The following is a 15108-nucleotide window of genomic DNA, read 5'->3' on the forward strand; positions in this document are numbered from 1 at the left end:
TGGTTTCAGTGCATGTTAATGAACATACAAGGGTCTCATCACACCGGATTGTAGCTTTGGGCTTATTTCCATCTGTCGTCCCCCATGCACAAAACAAACACACTCACATTCATCCTGGCCTATTGTACATGTTTTTAGTGGTAGGGGAAACCGGAGTACTCGGAGGAAACCTACGCAGACACGGGGAGAACATGCAAACTCCACACAGAAAGGCCCCGTCCCTCGCTGTGAAGCACGAGCGCTAACCGCTGTATACTACCGTGCCGCCCTTCCTTGGGTATATGACAGCAACAATTCACACAAAGTGATTGATCATTACAAATATGTGAGATCAGTTGTTTCTTAAACTAAAATAAACTTGACACTTGGCTTCTGCAGAGGTTATTTTATGTCATTAGGCTTCTATAGGTATTTCTATCACAGTCTCTGACCCAGCCTTGATTATTTTGGCTGGGGTCATTTGTTTTCGTTAGCATGCACCCGATAGCTTTAGCATGCTATATTAAGGTTAAAACACTGGATTCTCCTGATTTTTAGCTTTACATTGATATGCACATGCCCATAATCACTTAGATTTAGGTGGGAAAAGTTTTGCTTTTTGGCTTAGGGGTTCAGTGCACACGGCTGCTTACGTGTTTCGAGTGTCGGCTTCTAAAGGTTTGCCAAACCTCACTCCCCACTCATCACCCCATATCGTTGTAACACAGCATATGTCTGCAATAATCTACTACAGGTACTACAAAACAACTTCAGAGTAAATATAAATATCTATACTGTTTTAGTGCCATAGTATTTAGGTGTATCATGTAAATTAACAGAATACTGACCTTGTCTCTACAAAAAAACGAGTGCTTAAACTGTGACATGATCCGCCTACGACGTCCTTGTCTAAACCGTGCCCGTTTGACCTCACAAGCCCTCCACATGTACCCGCACATGTTCCCGGCTGTACCTCTGGGCAGGACGTTCCAGGCGATGGTGTCGGTGATGGCTGTGAAGATCCAGTTGAGCTCTCCGAGGGGGGTGCGCCTGTCGTTGAGCCGCCCTGGGATCCTGCGCACAACAACAGCACACGGGGCAGATGGCAGTGTCAGCCCAGTGTATGGCACAGAGCTGACTCAGAGCACAGAGAAAGTAATACTATCACAACACGTCGGAACACATTTACATTTAACATCTCCTACTCACAGTGACTAACAAAGAGTGCAACTACGGACAGGCTTTTCACACCGGGGCATACTATACGGTGTGAAGAGTCGGCGTTGTCCGAGCTTTGAGCGTGAAATGTAGGATGAACGCGAGATAATAGTACACTTTCATTCATAAATTTACATGAGGAATACAAAACGTTTTTTTTAAAGAATATCATTCGTCCAGTTAAAATTACTCAAAATAGAGCTCATAGAAAATGCCATCACCAGATCAGGGCTTCAACGGAGGGTTGTGTGAAGTCAATAATAATTAAATACTTTCACGGAGGGAGACAATTTGCTGTTACAACCTAGATGGAACAATCTTTTAACCTGCAATCATTGAATAATTGTGATATGAATGGTATGGTGAGTTTCCTGAAGTGGGACTGTTAAAGGGACGGAGTTTAAAAATGTCAAAATCATGTATTTTCTATCACCTACTCCAGGGATGGACTGGCAGAAAGAAAATCGTCCCGAAACTTTTGGACCTCTATAAAATCATACCATAGACGCTGATTTATGTTCTTCCCAGTGGGTGGGGGTCAGGATTGATCTCACAAGCTCGTGGTTATGAGCCCCGCGCTCTACCTATTGACCTAAACGAGTGAACCGCTGCATGTAGATTAATGTTGTGAAAGGCCCCGCGCTAGTGTTTTCACAGAAAACGGAGTAGCGGGAGCCGCAGTCAATAAAAACTACATACAGCCGGCCCAAATATGGGCATTGGCCCCACCGGGAAATACCCGTTATGCCAGATGGCCAGTCTAGCCCTGCCCAGCTCGCTCCAGCAATGTCCTAATGTGTAGAATGAGCCCAGACCTATTCACCACAACTGCAGCTAAAATCCTGCACTGTCACTCAAAAAGTTGTTACTTCGGGCACAAAGGACCATCATGCACGAGCTTAATATAGAAACTGGAGCTACGCAAAAGACCTGAGGTGGCAGTAGCGAGTTTAAAAATGACTTCCATCTAGTCCCTTTAAGAAGTGAGTGAAATAATGATTGCAGTAACCCTTTATATTACACAACTTGATACATTGTACCTCCCAAAGATAGTACAATGTGTTGTGCTTTGTAGCAATGTGTAATAACTTGTACCTATAGGTTGCACTGTTACTTGCATAATTTCCAAGGCTCTTTTCATGAGACTTAAAGAACCGTGTAAGTTTTCTCTTTCTGAGAGAGGAAGGCTGCGTCCAAAACCATCAAATTATAGCCTCTAAGTATGAACACTAGCAACTAATCCTCAACCTTTCATGGGGTCAACTGTTAGATCTCTATGCAGTTAGTGAACTAGAGCTTGAGAGAGCTACCGTAGCAAATTAGCCATGTGGCTAAAGTTTCTACTAATTGAAAGCAAAAGTACAAACTGTCTTCATTTAAACTATTTACTGAGGCGGCTCTTTAACACACTGACGTGACTGAGCTGTGGTGATGACAAAATGGATTTTGTCACTTTTATAAAGTTTGGCTTGTGCACAATCTTATTTTATTTCATTATTTGTATTATTAAATGTGCACCTGTCAATCAACAGTGGTTGTGCATGAATCACTCGAGGGTGGGGGGATTGGCGCAGTGGCTTATGGGATGGCACATAGCTCCTAATCACCGGTAAGTGACCATCAGAGGTCCCTATGCTAAAGTGGCTATGATAGTTAGCATTGAGGCTTCTTTCCCTAACTCCTTTCTAACTGACAGCCCAATTCGGACGCTTCTTATCATGGCGGACGCTGACGCACATCCGGTTTGGCCTAAGACCTCTTACCAATTTACTGGTTTCGGACGCAGCATAAGTCTTCGTGACCAAACCTAAGTGAGGAACAGGGGAACTAGAGAACTGTCACATGATGCTGCATAGCTGCCCCTGACAGGACAGACGAGTCATGAGTTCACAGTAAAGTGCAGACTACCATTCACTCTCACATTGATTCATAAACTTTGGATCAAAGCACACACTTCAACTGAGGGAGCGAGTTGAAGAAGGGAAGAGTAAGATCCATGTGCTGCACACGTAAAACGACAAGTCTTGAACCCACACACATCTTATAATGAGACAGAATTATGAAGTTTCTTTTATGTGAGGTGAGCATGTAGTCTCCACATAGGCACTACATTTAGATTCCCTACAGCTGTGGATCCATAATACGCACATATGCTGTACAATTTCTATACTAACTCTGCTCCCCTAATGTGTGGCTTCACGGAGCCTGTAGTTAATTTTAGTCCGCAGTGCCACGGAGCAGAAAGGCAACGAGAGAGAAGGACTGTCGTACTTTAATGAACTCTATGTAAAGAAGTGGAAGAAGCGACAGGATGAGGGCAAACAGTAGAACTAACATATCACAGCTAATGCGAGCAACTGAGCCATTTGTGTCGGAGCACGAAAGAGAAAAAGGACCCCGCTCTGAATTAATGAACAAAATGTCAGGAGTAACTAGAAATAAATGGGAACCAACTGCTCTCCTCTGGCTGCTTTATGGGAGGGAAAATTACAGCTGTGTTTGATGACGAGAATAAAATCCTGTGCGGGGCATGTGGTTCATCGCTCTCATTCATGTATGCACTGATGTTGGACTCTGATATTGCACTAATGACATCTGTGTATCTTGTGAGTGGGGGTGCATGTTGTAAGTGTGTGCGAATGGACAGTGAGGGTCTCTTTAGGGGAGGTGAGGATGGACAGAATGTGTGTGCTCATCTTATTGACATTTTGGATCGCCTGAAGTTTCATCTGCCTTTGACCTGTTGTATAAGTATGAGGGCAGTTCCCGCTCAGCACTCGTCTAAGAGTCGGAGGTGTTTAGCCAGTCAGCAGTGAGGACGACCACTCAGCACTTCATCTCCGTGCAGCTTCCACTTTCACTGATCTGAGCAGCCAAAGACAGAGTGCTGGATTATTCAACAGAGCACTCCGAGGTGTGAGCCTGCAGCCTGTCATCAATCAAATATTAAAATGTCACGTCGAAGAAGATTTTGCCGGAGCGGTTTCATACTCGAACTGTTTTTATTTGAGAGTTTATGCTAATTTTAAGAACACAAAGTTTACAAATGCATCTCGTGCCTCTTAACCTCTCCTTTTCAACTACATTTACAGCCAATAGAAGGATGTCAAACAGAATATAGTTTACGCATGTTCTTTGTTACAGCAAAAATGTATAACATTTATAAATGTATACAAAGTATCCATTAAGATCAATCAAACTGGCTGATATAGTTTTCATGTAATGAAAGGACAATTATACAAAGAATCATTATACAGCGGTTGGATAAGATAAGAAAACAAAATGTAATATTCAATAAGCGTCCTGGCTATTACAATACACCATTATTATACTGATGTTTATCAAACCATTTCATTAGCTTTAAACACACATAAAACCAAGGCTAACATTTAACTTTTGCAAATTTTTATGCTATAAAGAGTGTTTGTTCTAGGCTATGTATATTTCAGCCTGATGAAGATCACAGTGATTTTGCATTATACTGTATTTGGTTTCTTACCATTTGGATACAGTCTCACATCATCTAATGTTGTGATAACGATTGGGTTTAAATTTCGATAATAGTAACTTTACTCTGCAGTTTGAAAAGTTTCAGACTTTGGTTGCTCGGCTTGTATTTTATTAAAAATGTGTTTTATTCAAAACACATTTTTCAATATTTCAGCTTTCAACTTCATCTTTAACTGCATAAGTTTGCAGAGGTTTTACTGTTGAAAAGTACAAGGACAGGTTTACAGAAAACGGAATCGCTGCAACTTGGACAAAAGGAAAAAATATAAAAGCAGTGTTTATTGACCTAGTCAGACTGAGCTATGTCTGAATAGGCATAGAAATCTCGATAAAAGGAAATGGTTTTTCGTTCTTCCCAGTAGCCAACTCAAACTATTACACTGATGCATCTGCGGATAACTTTTTTTCGGTTCCGATAAAAGGAAAAAAAAAGTGAGATGCGACGGCATTGACAGGGCTTTCTCCGTAAAGGAGCTTAACTGTTGGATAACGCAGCAGGTTGGGCTCAGCGGGGCCACAGACGTGTCAGACTCCCAGGCAGCGGAGCAGTCAAACGGCAGGGGACAGTGTCTATTAAAGATTTCTCTGAAAAGGATCAACCCACGACTCTTATGTCAGCCCCATGCTGGATCAGAGGCCACATTCAAGGATCCACAAGTGCATTGGACAAATAACTTTTGGTGGAGTGGGTCGGAGGGTTCACTTGTACAGGACACTTCAGTTTTACATTCTATTGGAGTCACTCCTCTACATGAGATGTGCTTTTGATGTTGATTTCTGCTTGTATGTATTAGCCATGCAAATATGTGGCTAATCTAAACCAAGTAAGCTCCAGTAACACTGAAGAGTAGAGCATGGATGATCATTCTTAGACTGCATGTGCTATTATCCATCATTAAAGGGGCTAGATTCAAGTTTGCCATTTTATACTCACTACTGCCATCTCAGGTCATACATCTAACTGCAGTTTCTATATTATGCTCGTGTATGATGGCACTTCGGACCCGAATTAACGCCTTTTGACAGTTCATGATTTTAGAGGCAGTTGTGGTGAAAAGGTCTGGGCTTATTCTACACATTAGGACATTGCTGGAACATGTAGGGGGAGGAAAATACATTATTTTAACATTTTTAAACTCTGTATAGTCCCTTTAATGTATTTAAAATTACACAGTTCAAATCAAACACAATTTCTTTGAAGTTATTGATGTGTTTTTATTCATAATGCTGACTTGATATGCTTGAATGCATTTCTCAGCTTTATTGATCCAATATCTTGATTCACACACACTGAAGGAGCTTCCAAACGTTCTTTCATTTGATCTTTTCTACAGTTTTCACTTCTGAAGGACCACAAAAATCAACCATGCAATAAAGTCCGAAAAGATGCTCTTCCTGAAACAACCTTATCCATTTATCCTGGATTAGAACAAGCACAAAGATATCCTGTGTTCTGCCCCCCCAAAGCCAGAATGGTCAGGTATAGCACAGTACAGTAAGAACAGCCGTGTTATTCTTCCATGTGAAAAGCAGACACGACTTCTTATGCAACCATTACTAAGCTTCAAAAGTCCTTCACAACCACTGAAAGACATTAAACCTTCACACAGAGTCAGGAATTTAGCGTTTGGCCGTAGGTGGTGGGTGTGGGACAGGTAAATCTGGAGGAACGGCGGCTGCTGTGGCTGCTGCTTCGTGACTCTCTCATCTCCATCTCTTGAAGGCATTGTGGTATTTACAGAAAGTGAGTTGGACGTATGTGGGAGGCAGAGACAGAAGGGCGCGCAGATGGAGGAGAAACAGAGGAGCGCTCAAATTAATAAACAAATCAACCGCAGCACACACATAGGTGGTCAGCCAGTGAACGCCGCGCTGGTTATGTGTGCTAGTATGTTTGAACAGCAGGCCTCAATATGCTTCCATGTGGATTTAAAAGCAATGGTTCGAACACGGTGAAGGCTAGGGTTTTCAAAAACTCAAGTATCTAGAATCTAAACTAGATATTAACTTGAGCAGGTATAAATACTGGTTATTGATCTTCATTAGAACTACAAAACCACATGTTCATGTTTTGGTAGCGAATTTTCCCTTGGTATCGAATCAATTTCAACAAATGTGGGCGTCTCTTGGCTTTGCTTTGTCCCATTTAATGTGCATATGACACATTTTTGCTAAAACATAGTTGACAAAATTATATTTAAGATTTTGTGCCCAGTTTTCTTTAGTTTGGCCATTTTTGTGATGTTTATTGTTTCACTTCCTTATTGGACGACGACAGGAAGTGACATAGACAGAGGCAAACAATTTTAAACTGTTGCCGTGCCGACCATGTTATGTCAATGGGAAATGTGCAAAACTGCTGCAGAACTTTACCTCTATCTATGTCACTTCCTGTACGCCCAACATTTCTTCATTAAAACAGCTGCTTCACTGAAATAAAATGATAATTATTGCTTACAACAGATGTTATCCGTCTAAATGAGTCAAATTTTCCAAAGCATTAAAAATATGCACTTTAACCCCCCTTAACCGAGCGCATTTTCTCCAGTTCAACTTTACCCAAATCTAAAAGCTTCTTGACTGAAGCTTAGGACCTAAAGGTCAGAGTAATGGCTCATTTGAAAGCTAAGGCCTACTAAACTGATCTAAATGGATCTTTTTCCTCGCGTTGTTGCCATATTGTCGTCACTCTTTCTAATCTAATTTGTGGCTTTTTTGCTGCACTTTCATAGCTCTTTTTTTGTCCCTTTATGTTGCGTTTTTATCCTCCTTTTCATCTTGTTTCTGTCGCTATTTTGGCACTTTTTTCCAGAAGCTTTTCGATTTGGGTAAAGCCAAACCGGAGAAAATGTGCTTGGTTCAGGTGGAGGTAGGGCTGGGCAAAAAGGCCAAAAAACGATAGGCGATAATGATTTTAATCGATTTCTTTTGAAATAAACTTTAAAAAGTCCCCTGATCTTTCATATGAAGAAAACTGCTCATTAATATTTCATAATGTAGCTACAATTAGGCCCATTAAGAAAACATACCCCTTTATTTGAAATAGTTTTTTCCGCTTTAGATATTCCTTGTCTGCTGTCAAAAGTAACTCCTCTTAATAAGCCATGGAGTTTTCAAAAGTCTTTTAGTTTTATCGTCTTCATGCCTCTGCTGTGATTGACAACCGTCTCCATGGAGACTTAAAAGGGAAAGGGGCGGAGTTAAATGGTCCGCTCAGAGCAGAGTGAGGCACAGGAGCAGACCGGAGGAAAGTGGGAAACTCTGTTTTAGCAGCAGAAAACTCCACCGTGTCCTCTTAAAACACAACACTTTGTGAAGCAGCAGATCGTCTGAAAGTCTCTGCTTCTCCGCTGGAGTCATTTCGCTACGGAGAGTCTAAAACGCTGCTAAATTGGCCGCACGTTGGGGGGACATGGAGCGGTGGACTCAATTTTACGATTTAGCCATTTTCTAAATCGAATGATTTATTGCCCAGCCATAGGTGGAGGTCAAGCGATAAAAGATGACTTCAAGATTAATCCTAGTTCAGTCTATTTTGGGCTAAATTCAGTCACAATTTAGACCTGGTTTTGAAGATTTTTGTTCAGCCGTGATTCTGGAGAAAGGAGGAACCCAGGAAATCTACACAAACACACACGATTCAACAAATAAGTCAATTTGCTTAGTCAGATGTTTTGCTCATTGTATACATTGCTCATTAATCAAAACCTATAATATATAGTTTTCAGATTGGCCCTGGTGGTATTGTTCTCTGTATTGGAGTAGAAGATGACATACGATAAAATTGTCCAGAAAAGGCTCTAACCAAATGGTGTCTCTTTCGTGTCTGCGTTGCTAGGTGACCAAACTCCCCTGGTGAAAACTCTTATTACTGTATGAGTTGTAGTACAGCGACCTTGAGAGCCAGAGATGTGGGGCCTGGGCAGCAAAATAAACTGAAAAACAAGTCGAGAAGCAGCACTGAAGTCTGCGCCGTTACTGCTCCGGTGGGGCTCAGGTGCAGCAGAGGAAATATGAGAAATGGTTCAGTGATGAAATACACTTCACAACGCGTTCTGGATTTGGTTAATGTCTGTCTCTATAAACAGGTTTACAACAAGACCAACAAATACAGAATAGATTTAGTGGTACTATTACTAATGTATTTCACGAGCGGCAACAAGCTACACTTTGTGGGTGGACAGTGAGAAAAGCGGTTATATCTGACATAATGTTGTGTCTCTGTACGTCACATCCACCCTGCGTCTTCACCGCTCCTCACACAAAGTCAGAGCAAACTTCAGCGGCTACATCTGCGTCTTAGGGCTAAGAAAAAATTCCCAATGCTACCAAAGATCAGCAGCTCATTACTGTGCTGCACCCGTTCACAAACTGCGCTGTGATGTCAGATGTGCGCGGCAGGTCCTGCAGACAATAGCGCAGCTCCCATCTCTGTTCTCCCTCCCAATGCCTCCCCCTCTGCAGTGTGATGTATTTCCCCTCTAATATTTTTGAGCTTTCAACCAAGATGTTGCCTCATTAAAAACATACATACAGTATTGCTCTGTTTTGTTTCATTTAATAGGACTATACACTCCTGTGCTTGCATCTCTTCATTGGCTCCCTGTTGGATTTAGAATAAATTTTAAAATCCTCTTGTTTGTTTTTAAATGTCTAAATGGTTTAGCTCCACCTTATTTGTCAGAGTTGATATCTTTGCACAGTCCTGTCCGAGCTCTGAGGTCCGCTGATCAATATCTTCTAGACCATCCCAGGTCTAAGCGGAAGAGCAGAGGGGACAGAGCCTTCGCTGTAGCCGGCCCTAAATTGTGGAATTCTCTCCCTTTACACATTAGAACTGCAACATCTTTGGAGAGCTTCAAGCGCTCGCTGAAGATTCACTTTTTTGCACTGGCCTTCGGCACGAGCTGAGCTGAGCATTTTTCTCATGTTGATTTTATTATTCTATTTGTATTAAATGTTGATTGTTTTATTTTATGTATCTGTACAGCACTTTGGGGCAGTGGCTGCTGTTTGTAAATGTGCTCTATAAATAAATTTGACCTTGACCTTGACCTATACGGAGTTTAAAAATGTTAAAATTATTTTATTATTATTATTGTATTTTCCCTCCCTACATGTTCCAGCCATGTCCTTATGTGTAGAATGAGCCCAGACCTGTTCACCACAACTGCACTGTCACTCAAAAAGTTGTGACATCGGGTCTGAATTGCCATCACGCACAAGCTTAAAGCAGTACTAAGTAACTCTTCCCCCTAGAGGCCATAAGTGCAACTGCAGGTGTAGTAGCAAGTTACGATTTTTTAACTTATTTAACTTATTTTTTAACTAATTGTCTTGGAGAGTAGACAGGAAAGGTGAAGGGACAGAGGGTTACTGTGCATCCAATTATACAATGAAAATATTTTTTTTCACTCAAACTTGGCTGTAAATACTGTTTAAAGTGACGTTAGTCCACAGTTAGCTTTGCCCGTTAGCATGTTAGCTTCTTCTTCGTGATTACATTAGTGTGTATTGGTGGCTCCGCACCGGTGGCAGTCAAGTTGCAAACATGGTTTTCTGGCCAGAGACACCAGGGGGAGATGAAAGATCCTCCAATCATCCCATAAACACTTGTATTACCCCCACAGGGACTACGAAACGGATTTATTAAGGTAAACAAGTTACTTAGTACTGCTTTAATATAGAAGGTACAATTACACGTATGACCTGAGGTGGCAGTAATGAGTATAAAATTGCCAACTTGCATCTAGCCCCTTTAAGTACTGTATACTGTATTTACTTTAAAGGGACTATACAGAGTTTAAAAATGTTAAAATTAAGTATTTTCCTCCCCCTACATGTTCCAACAATGTCCTATGGTGTAGAATGAGCCCAGACCTGCACTGTCACTCAAAAAGGTGTTAATTCGGGTCCGAAGTGCCGTCATGTATGAGTTTAACATAGAAGCTGCAGTTACACGTATGACCTGAGGTGGCAGCAGACCAGCATGTCTTTGAAGGTAGTGGAAACCGTAACACCCAGAGGAAACCTGGCTGCCTTCAGTCTCCTCGGTGCAGCGCCTCCTGGGTCTGTTTCAGAGCGTGGCGTCAGCTCCTCCAACTCCTCCTTCCTCCTCCTGCGCAGCTCCCTCCGCTCCACCCCCGTGTGAGATAGTGCTCCTCTGACAGCTACTCCAGACCTTTCTCGGTCCTCAAATTGCCACAGCAAGAAATGATTGCTCATAGCTGTCAGTTAAAGCACGGGAAGGTGTTGGAGACTTCTTGATTAGGAGCCTGGCAGCTGCTTGACTGGCAGCATTCAAATGAAAACCTGTGTTAAGTGTCACCGATAGCAATATTTATGAACGTTGACCAATTTTTTCCAAGTGTAAACAATGAACATTACAGCTACATGATTTATTTCCCATGTCTTTTAACGTCAAACTGGATTTTTCCTGTCACATTTTTCTCACAAAAAGACGGTGGAAATCAGTGGGGTACAATGTTCCTGCAATCCTTTTGTAAAAAAAAATCAGGTGTGAGACTTATTTCCAACCCACTGGCTGGTGTCGAGTGATGTGAGGTGTGCAACTCTCAGCTCATAATTATTTCTCGCTCGTTTTCCTTTTATGTGAAGTATAAAGTTAAAGAAACAGCTCGAAGCCTGACACGCACAAAAAGAATCACTGCACCTACTCTCTGGCAGATTCTTAGCTCTTGAAGGTTGTCGCTGGTGCTCTGGTGGATTGCCTTACCACTTTGTGAGTCATTTAATATTCCTACATTCGGTATTTGCAGCCCATATAATTGTTTCTTCTTAAGTTACTATTATTCACTCCAACCCCGCTGAAAGTTTAGCTAATGGGCGTCATTTTACCCTTTCTCGCATCTGAGTGGAAGTAAAGGTTCATTTGGTGCCGAACTAAGACTAAAACCTTGGCGACGGCATCCGAAAGGAGCTCCAAAATCAATCTCGGAGTCTGTGCCTGAGAGCGGGAGATGTTCCGCACCGCGCCGGAGGTTTTATTGAAGAAATGTGCGGCTCTAAATCTGCCAAACTACCGGCGCTTTGGCTGTGTGTGGGGGGAAAACAAAGGCGGAGAATTACACCTGCAGGATGGAAAAACAAGTGAACGGACCAGAGCCGGCAATAAGGAGAGGAGAGGTGGAGGAGGTAAAGGGGGGGGGGATGAGTCTCGAAAGGGGCGGCCGCTGCTTCTGCTGGGACGCGGCTGTATGTTTTTGTGGGTGGAGAGGCACTTACTTCTCAATGAGGTCTAACGTCACCCCTGGCACCAGCTTGGCGCTCTTCTGCATGCAAAACCTGTGGAAGAAGCAGAGTGAGGAGCAAATTAATCAAATATACTGAAATATTACAGGTTTTTTTAGGGCCTCGCCGGTGTCTGTTCAATTTCCTGTGTACCCCTCACTCACTTTTATGGGCTCGAAGACTGGCGAGAAAGCTTAGAGAAAGGGAAAGAGTATCCCACTATCACTGTGAACACAGCTGCAAGACAAATATCATTGTGTCCTTGTGCAAGACACCTCGACATTCCCAGCTCAAGTCAGAGTGCATGGCTGAGAGAGAAAGGTTAAGGCAGTAAGGGCCTCCATTGTGAAAGACATAAGATAAAAGTTTGGAAAAGATTGTTTTTTTTTAAATATCTACAGCATAAGGTCGGGCTGGGCAATTGATAAAATCTTAATCTAATCGTGATTTTAATAAGGCTGGTAATAGGTGGCGTTCACGTTTTAGAATGTGATGATGTCATAATGTCAGGTGGAGGGCAGGGTCCTATACAACTCTATGGGAGAAATACAGTTTTTGTAAGAAATCTCCAAAACAAAAATTGACAAATGTTTTTCCTCATCAGCATTTGACAGTGATTGAATTCAGAAACCTTACATATTTTTTTTAATGTTTGAAAGTCCTTTCTATTGGCCAACATCACGCTTTTGTCACCACTTTTGGACGCCTTTCAGAGAAAATATTGGACATTAGTTCACATGGGCTGACAGAGGAGACAATGAACTCTGAAACTGTTTTTGTTTCATGTGGATTCTTCCAGTAATGACTGCAATATGAACCAAAAACTAAGACAAAAAAAAATCTGCAGTTCTCCAGTTACCGTGGTTACCGTCATGGAGTCTTCAGTTGCTCCACCTCAATGTTAAACTATGGGCTCTTTAGATGTTGTGGTGAGTTTTAATTGACAGGATAATTGGTCAATCCTGTCGCATTCTTCCGGGCCTGGCAGATCAGGCCCAGGGAATCACATGTGATAGCAAGAGTAGAGGAGGTGAGTTTAAGTGTAAAATAAGCTACTAATGGGCATATCAGTGACACGCGAGGAGCCGTCAGCGGATCACAACACTTCGAAGAGGAAAACTATGGATCGCTTTTTGAGGCTGCAGCCGAAAGAAGAGTGGGATTAGCTGGACTTCTAGCAGTGAATTGTAAGTTTGATCGTCTTTACTTATGTGCTATATACTAGTATTTCTTTATGTGCATATTAAGTTGTTGAGGGGTGACACGGGGATGTTGTACTGTGAGGCTTAGCGGTGTGGAGTTTGTCTTTGCTGCAGTGGGACAGCGTTAGCCTCACTTTCGAGTCCACCCACAGCATCCGTTTACTTACAGGTGCAGGAAAGACCAAATTTATTGTTTTTATTATATATAAGAGATATTATATATACTATAAGAGAACTTGCAATTTGTGACCAAGGTGCACTCAAAATGAAACATTACAACAACCTGTCAATGCTAATCAACCTGGCTCTGTTTAATCAGAACACTTTAAAGGCATGACAGGCACTAAAGAGTAAGACAGGGTCCTCATCCTCAGCCTGGGGATATACTACATTATTATTATTATTATTATGAGAGAGTAGTTTATCGCTGTCTGAACAAATAAAGCACTCAACGGTGATACGAGTTGGAACCAAAACAAGAAGATGCTCATAGAGGGTAGACAAAGCTGTAAAAATATTTGGCTGGTGCTGGGTGCGTTTTACGACCTGCGAGACAATCCGAGTGAGATGAAAAATGAGAGGTTAGGCCATTAGAGCCACTGAGCACTCTGATGAGTGTGTTTTGGCTCGGATACAGAGGAGGATGTGGAAGGGGCACAGTCATAATTCTCTACTGTCTGCGATGGAGGAGGAGGTGTGGGCTGTTTACACTGTACAGACAGCTCTGACAGGTAGAGACATCACTCAGGCCGCTTTGACAGATGTGGGGCTGAATGCAGGGAGAAGATGCAATATAACTCCATATATGCACTGCTAATGGAAACATATGCAAAACTAACTTTTCTGCATTGTTGTTGCAAAGTTGTTCCCATGTTGTTCTCTTTAAAAGTAAATAAACGGATCCTCTCCAACTTTTTCTGCTCTTTCATAGAGCGCCTTTTAAGTTTTTCATTTGTTTGCTGGTTCAAGGGTTTGTCTGTGAAAGACACCCTACCCCCCAACACTCAATTTGCGCATGCCCGCGGAGTGGAGTTCTGTCCGAAATGGAGCACTCATTGAGGGGAAGTGGGTGAAAAGCTCCTTCTCAGCGAGTCTGCATCGACACCACACTTAACAGGTGTGTGTTACACCGGAGAGCAGTTCCACGAGCAACACACCAAACAACTTCAGTTCCACGTTTATTTAGGAGCACCTAAGTGTTCATTTGAACAACTTCATCAGCATATAGACATTTATTAATGAGAAAGAAAGCGACAGTGAGACTTAATATGATTTTATTATGAGAGGAAAAGTTCTCACTTGTGAGTTTGAAGAAGCTAAATTATATAATGTGAATATGACATATTTGAATCTGACTTACTTTGTAAACTCATAAGAGAACCTTTTATTTATATAAAAGTATGATCAGTCGAATTTGAGATTTTTGCCACATTAGGGGCTGTGCAGTCTGTGGGGGCGAGGGAGAGTGCGTCCGAAAGTCACAGCTCGAATTTCTCTGTTGAGTGAACATCAGAAGGTGCCCTCACTGAGGCCTGAGTGGAAGGGTGTAGGGGCAGGGAGGAAAGGCCCCGACAGTCTCTATGGGAGGAGCAGGCCCTAAAGAAGACTAAATGTATCTTGGGTCAGCACGGTAGTACAGCGGTTAGCGCTCGTGTGGGGTTCCATTCCCACCAGGACGTGCCTTTCTGTGTGGAGTTTGCATGTTCCCGCCTTGTCTGCGTAGGTTTCCCCTACCACTAAAAACATGTACAATAGGCCAGGATGAATGATGTGTGTGAGTGAATGCATGGTGGTGGTTAGAGGGTGGTAGAGATGTGCAGTCAGAACAGCGCTTCTGTCAGTCTCCCCCAGGGGAACCTGAACACCACCCAGTATGGGGTAAATGTATCATTGTCTCATGTAAAGTGCTTTGTGACTATGTCTGTGAAAGTCGCTATAGAAATAAAAG

At 42.3% G+C, this 15108-nt stretch overlaps 1 protein-coding gene across 5 annotated transcripts in view; it reads right to left on the reverse strand.

Moving 5' to 3' along the window:
* rptor (regulatory associated protein of MTOR, complex 1) overlaps positions 1-15108 on the reverse strand; it is a 298884-nt gene that overhangs the window by 156567 nt on the left and 127209 nt on the right. For all 5 annotated transcript variants that reach the window (XM_079553276.1, XM_079553279.1, XM_079553277.1 and 2 more), the window contains exons 8-9: positions 11953-12012; positions 953-1053 (exon numbers count right to left, since the gene is read on the reverse strand). In XM_079553276.1, coding sequence (XP_079409402.1) covers positions 953-1053; positions 11953-12012 — 161 coding nt within the window. The remainder of the gene's footprint in view (positions 1-952; positions 1054-11952; positions 12013-15108) is intronic.

This window comes from Gobius niger (genome assembly GCF_951799975.1).
Source record: "Gobius niger genome assembly, chromosome: 3".
Taxonomy (NCBI): Eukaryota; Metazoa; Chordata; class Actinopteri; order Gobiiformes; family Gobiidae; genus Gobius; species Gobius niger.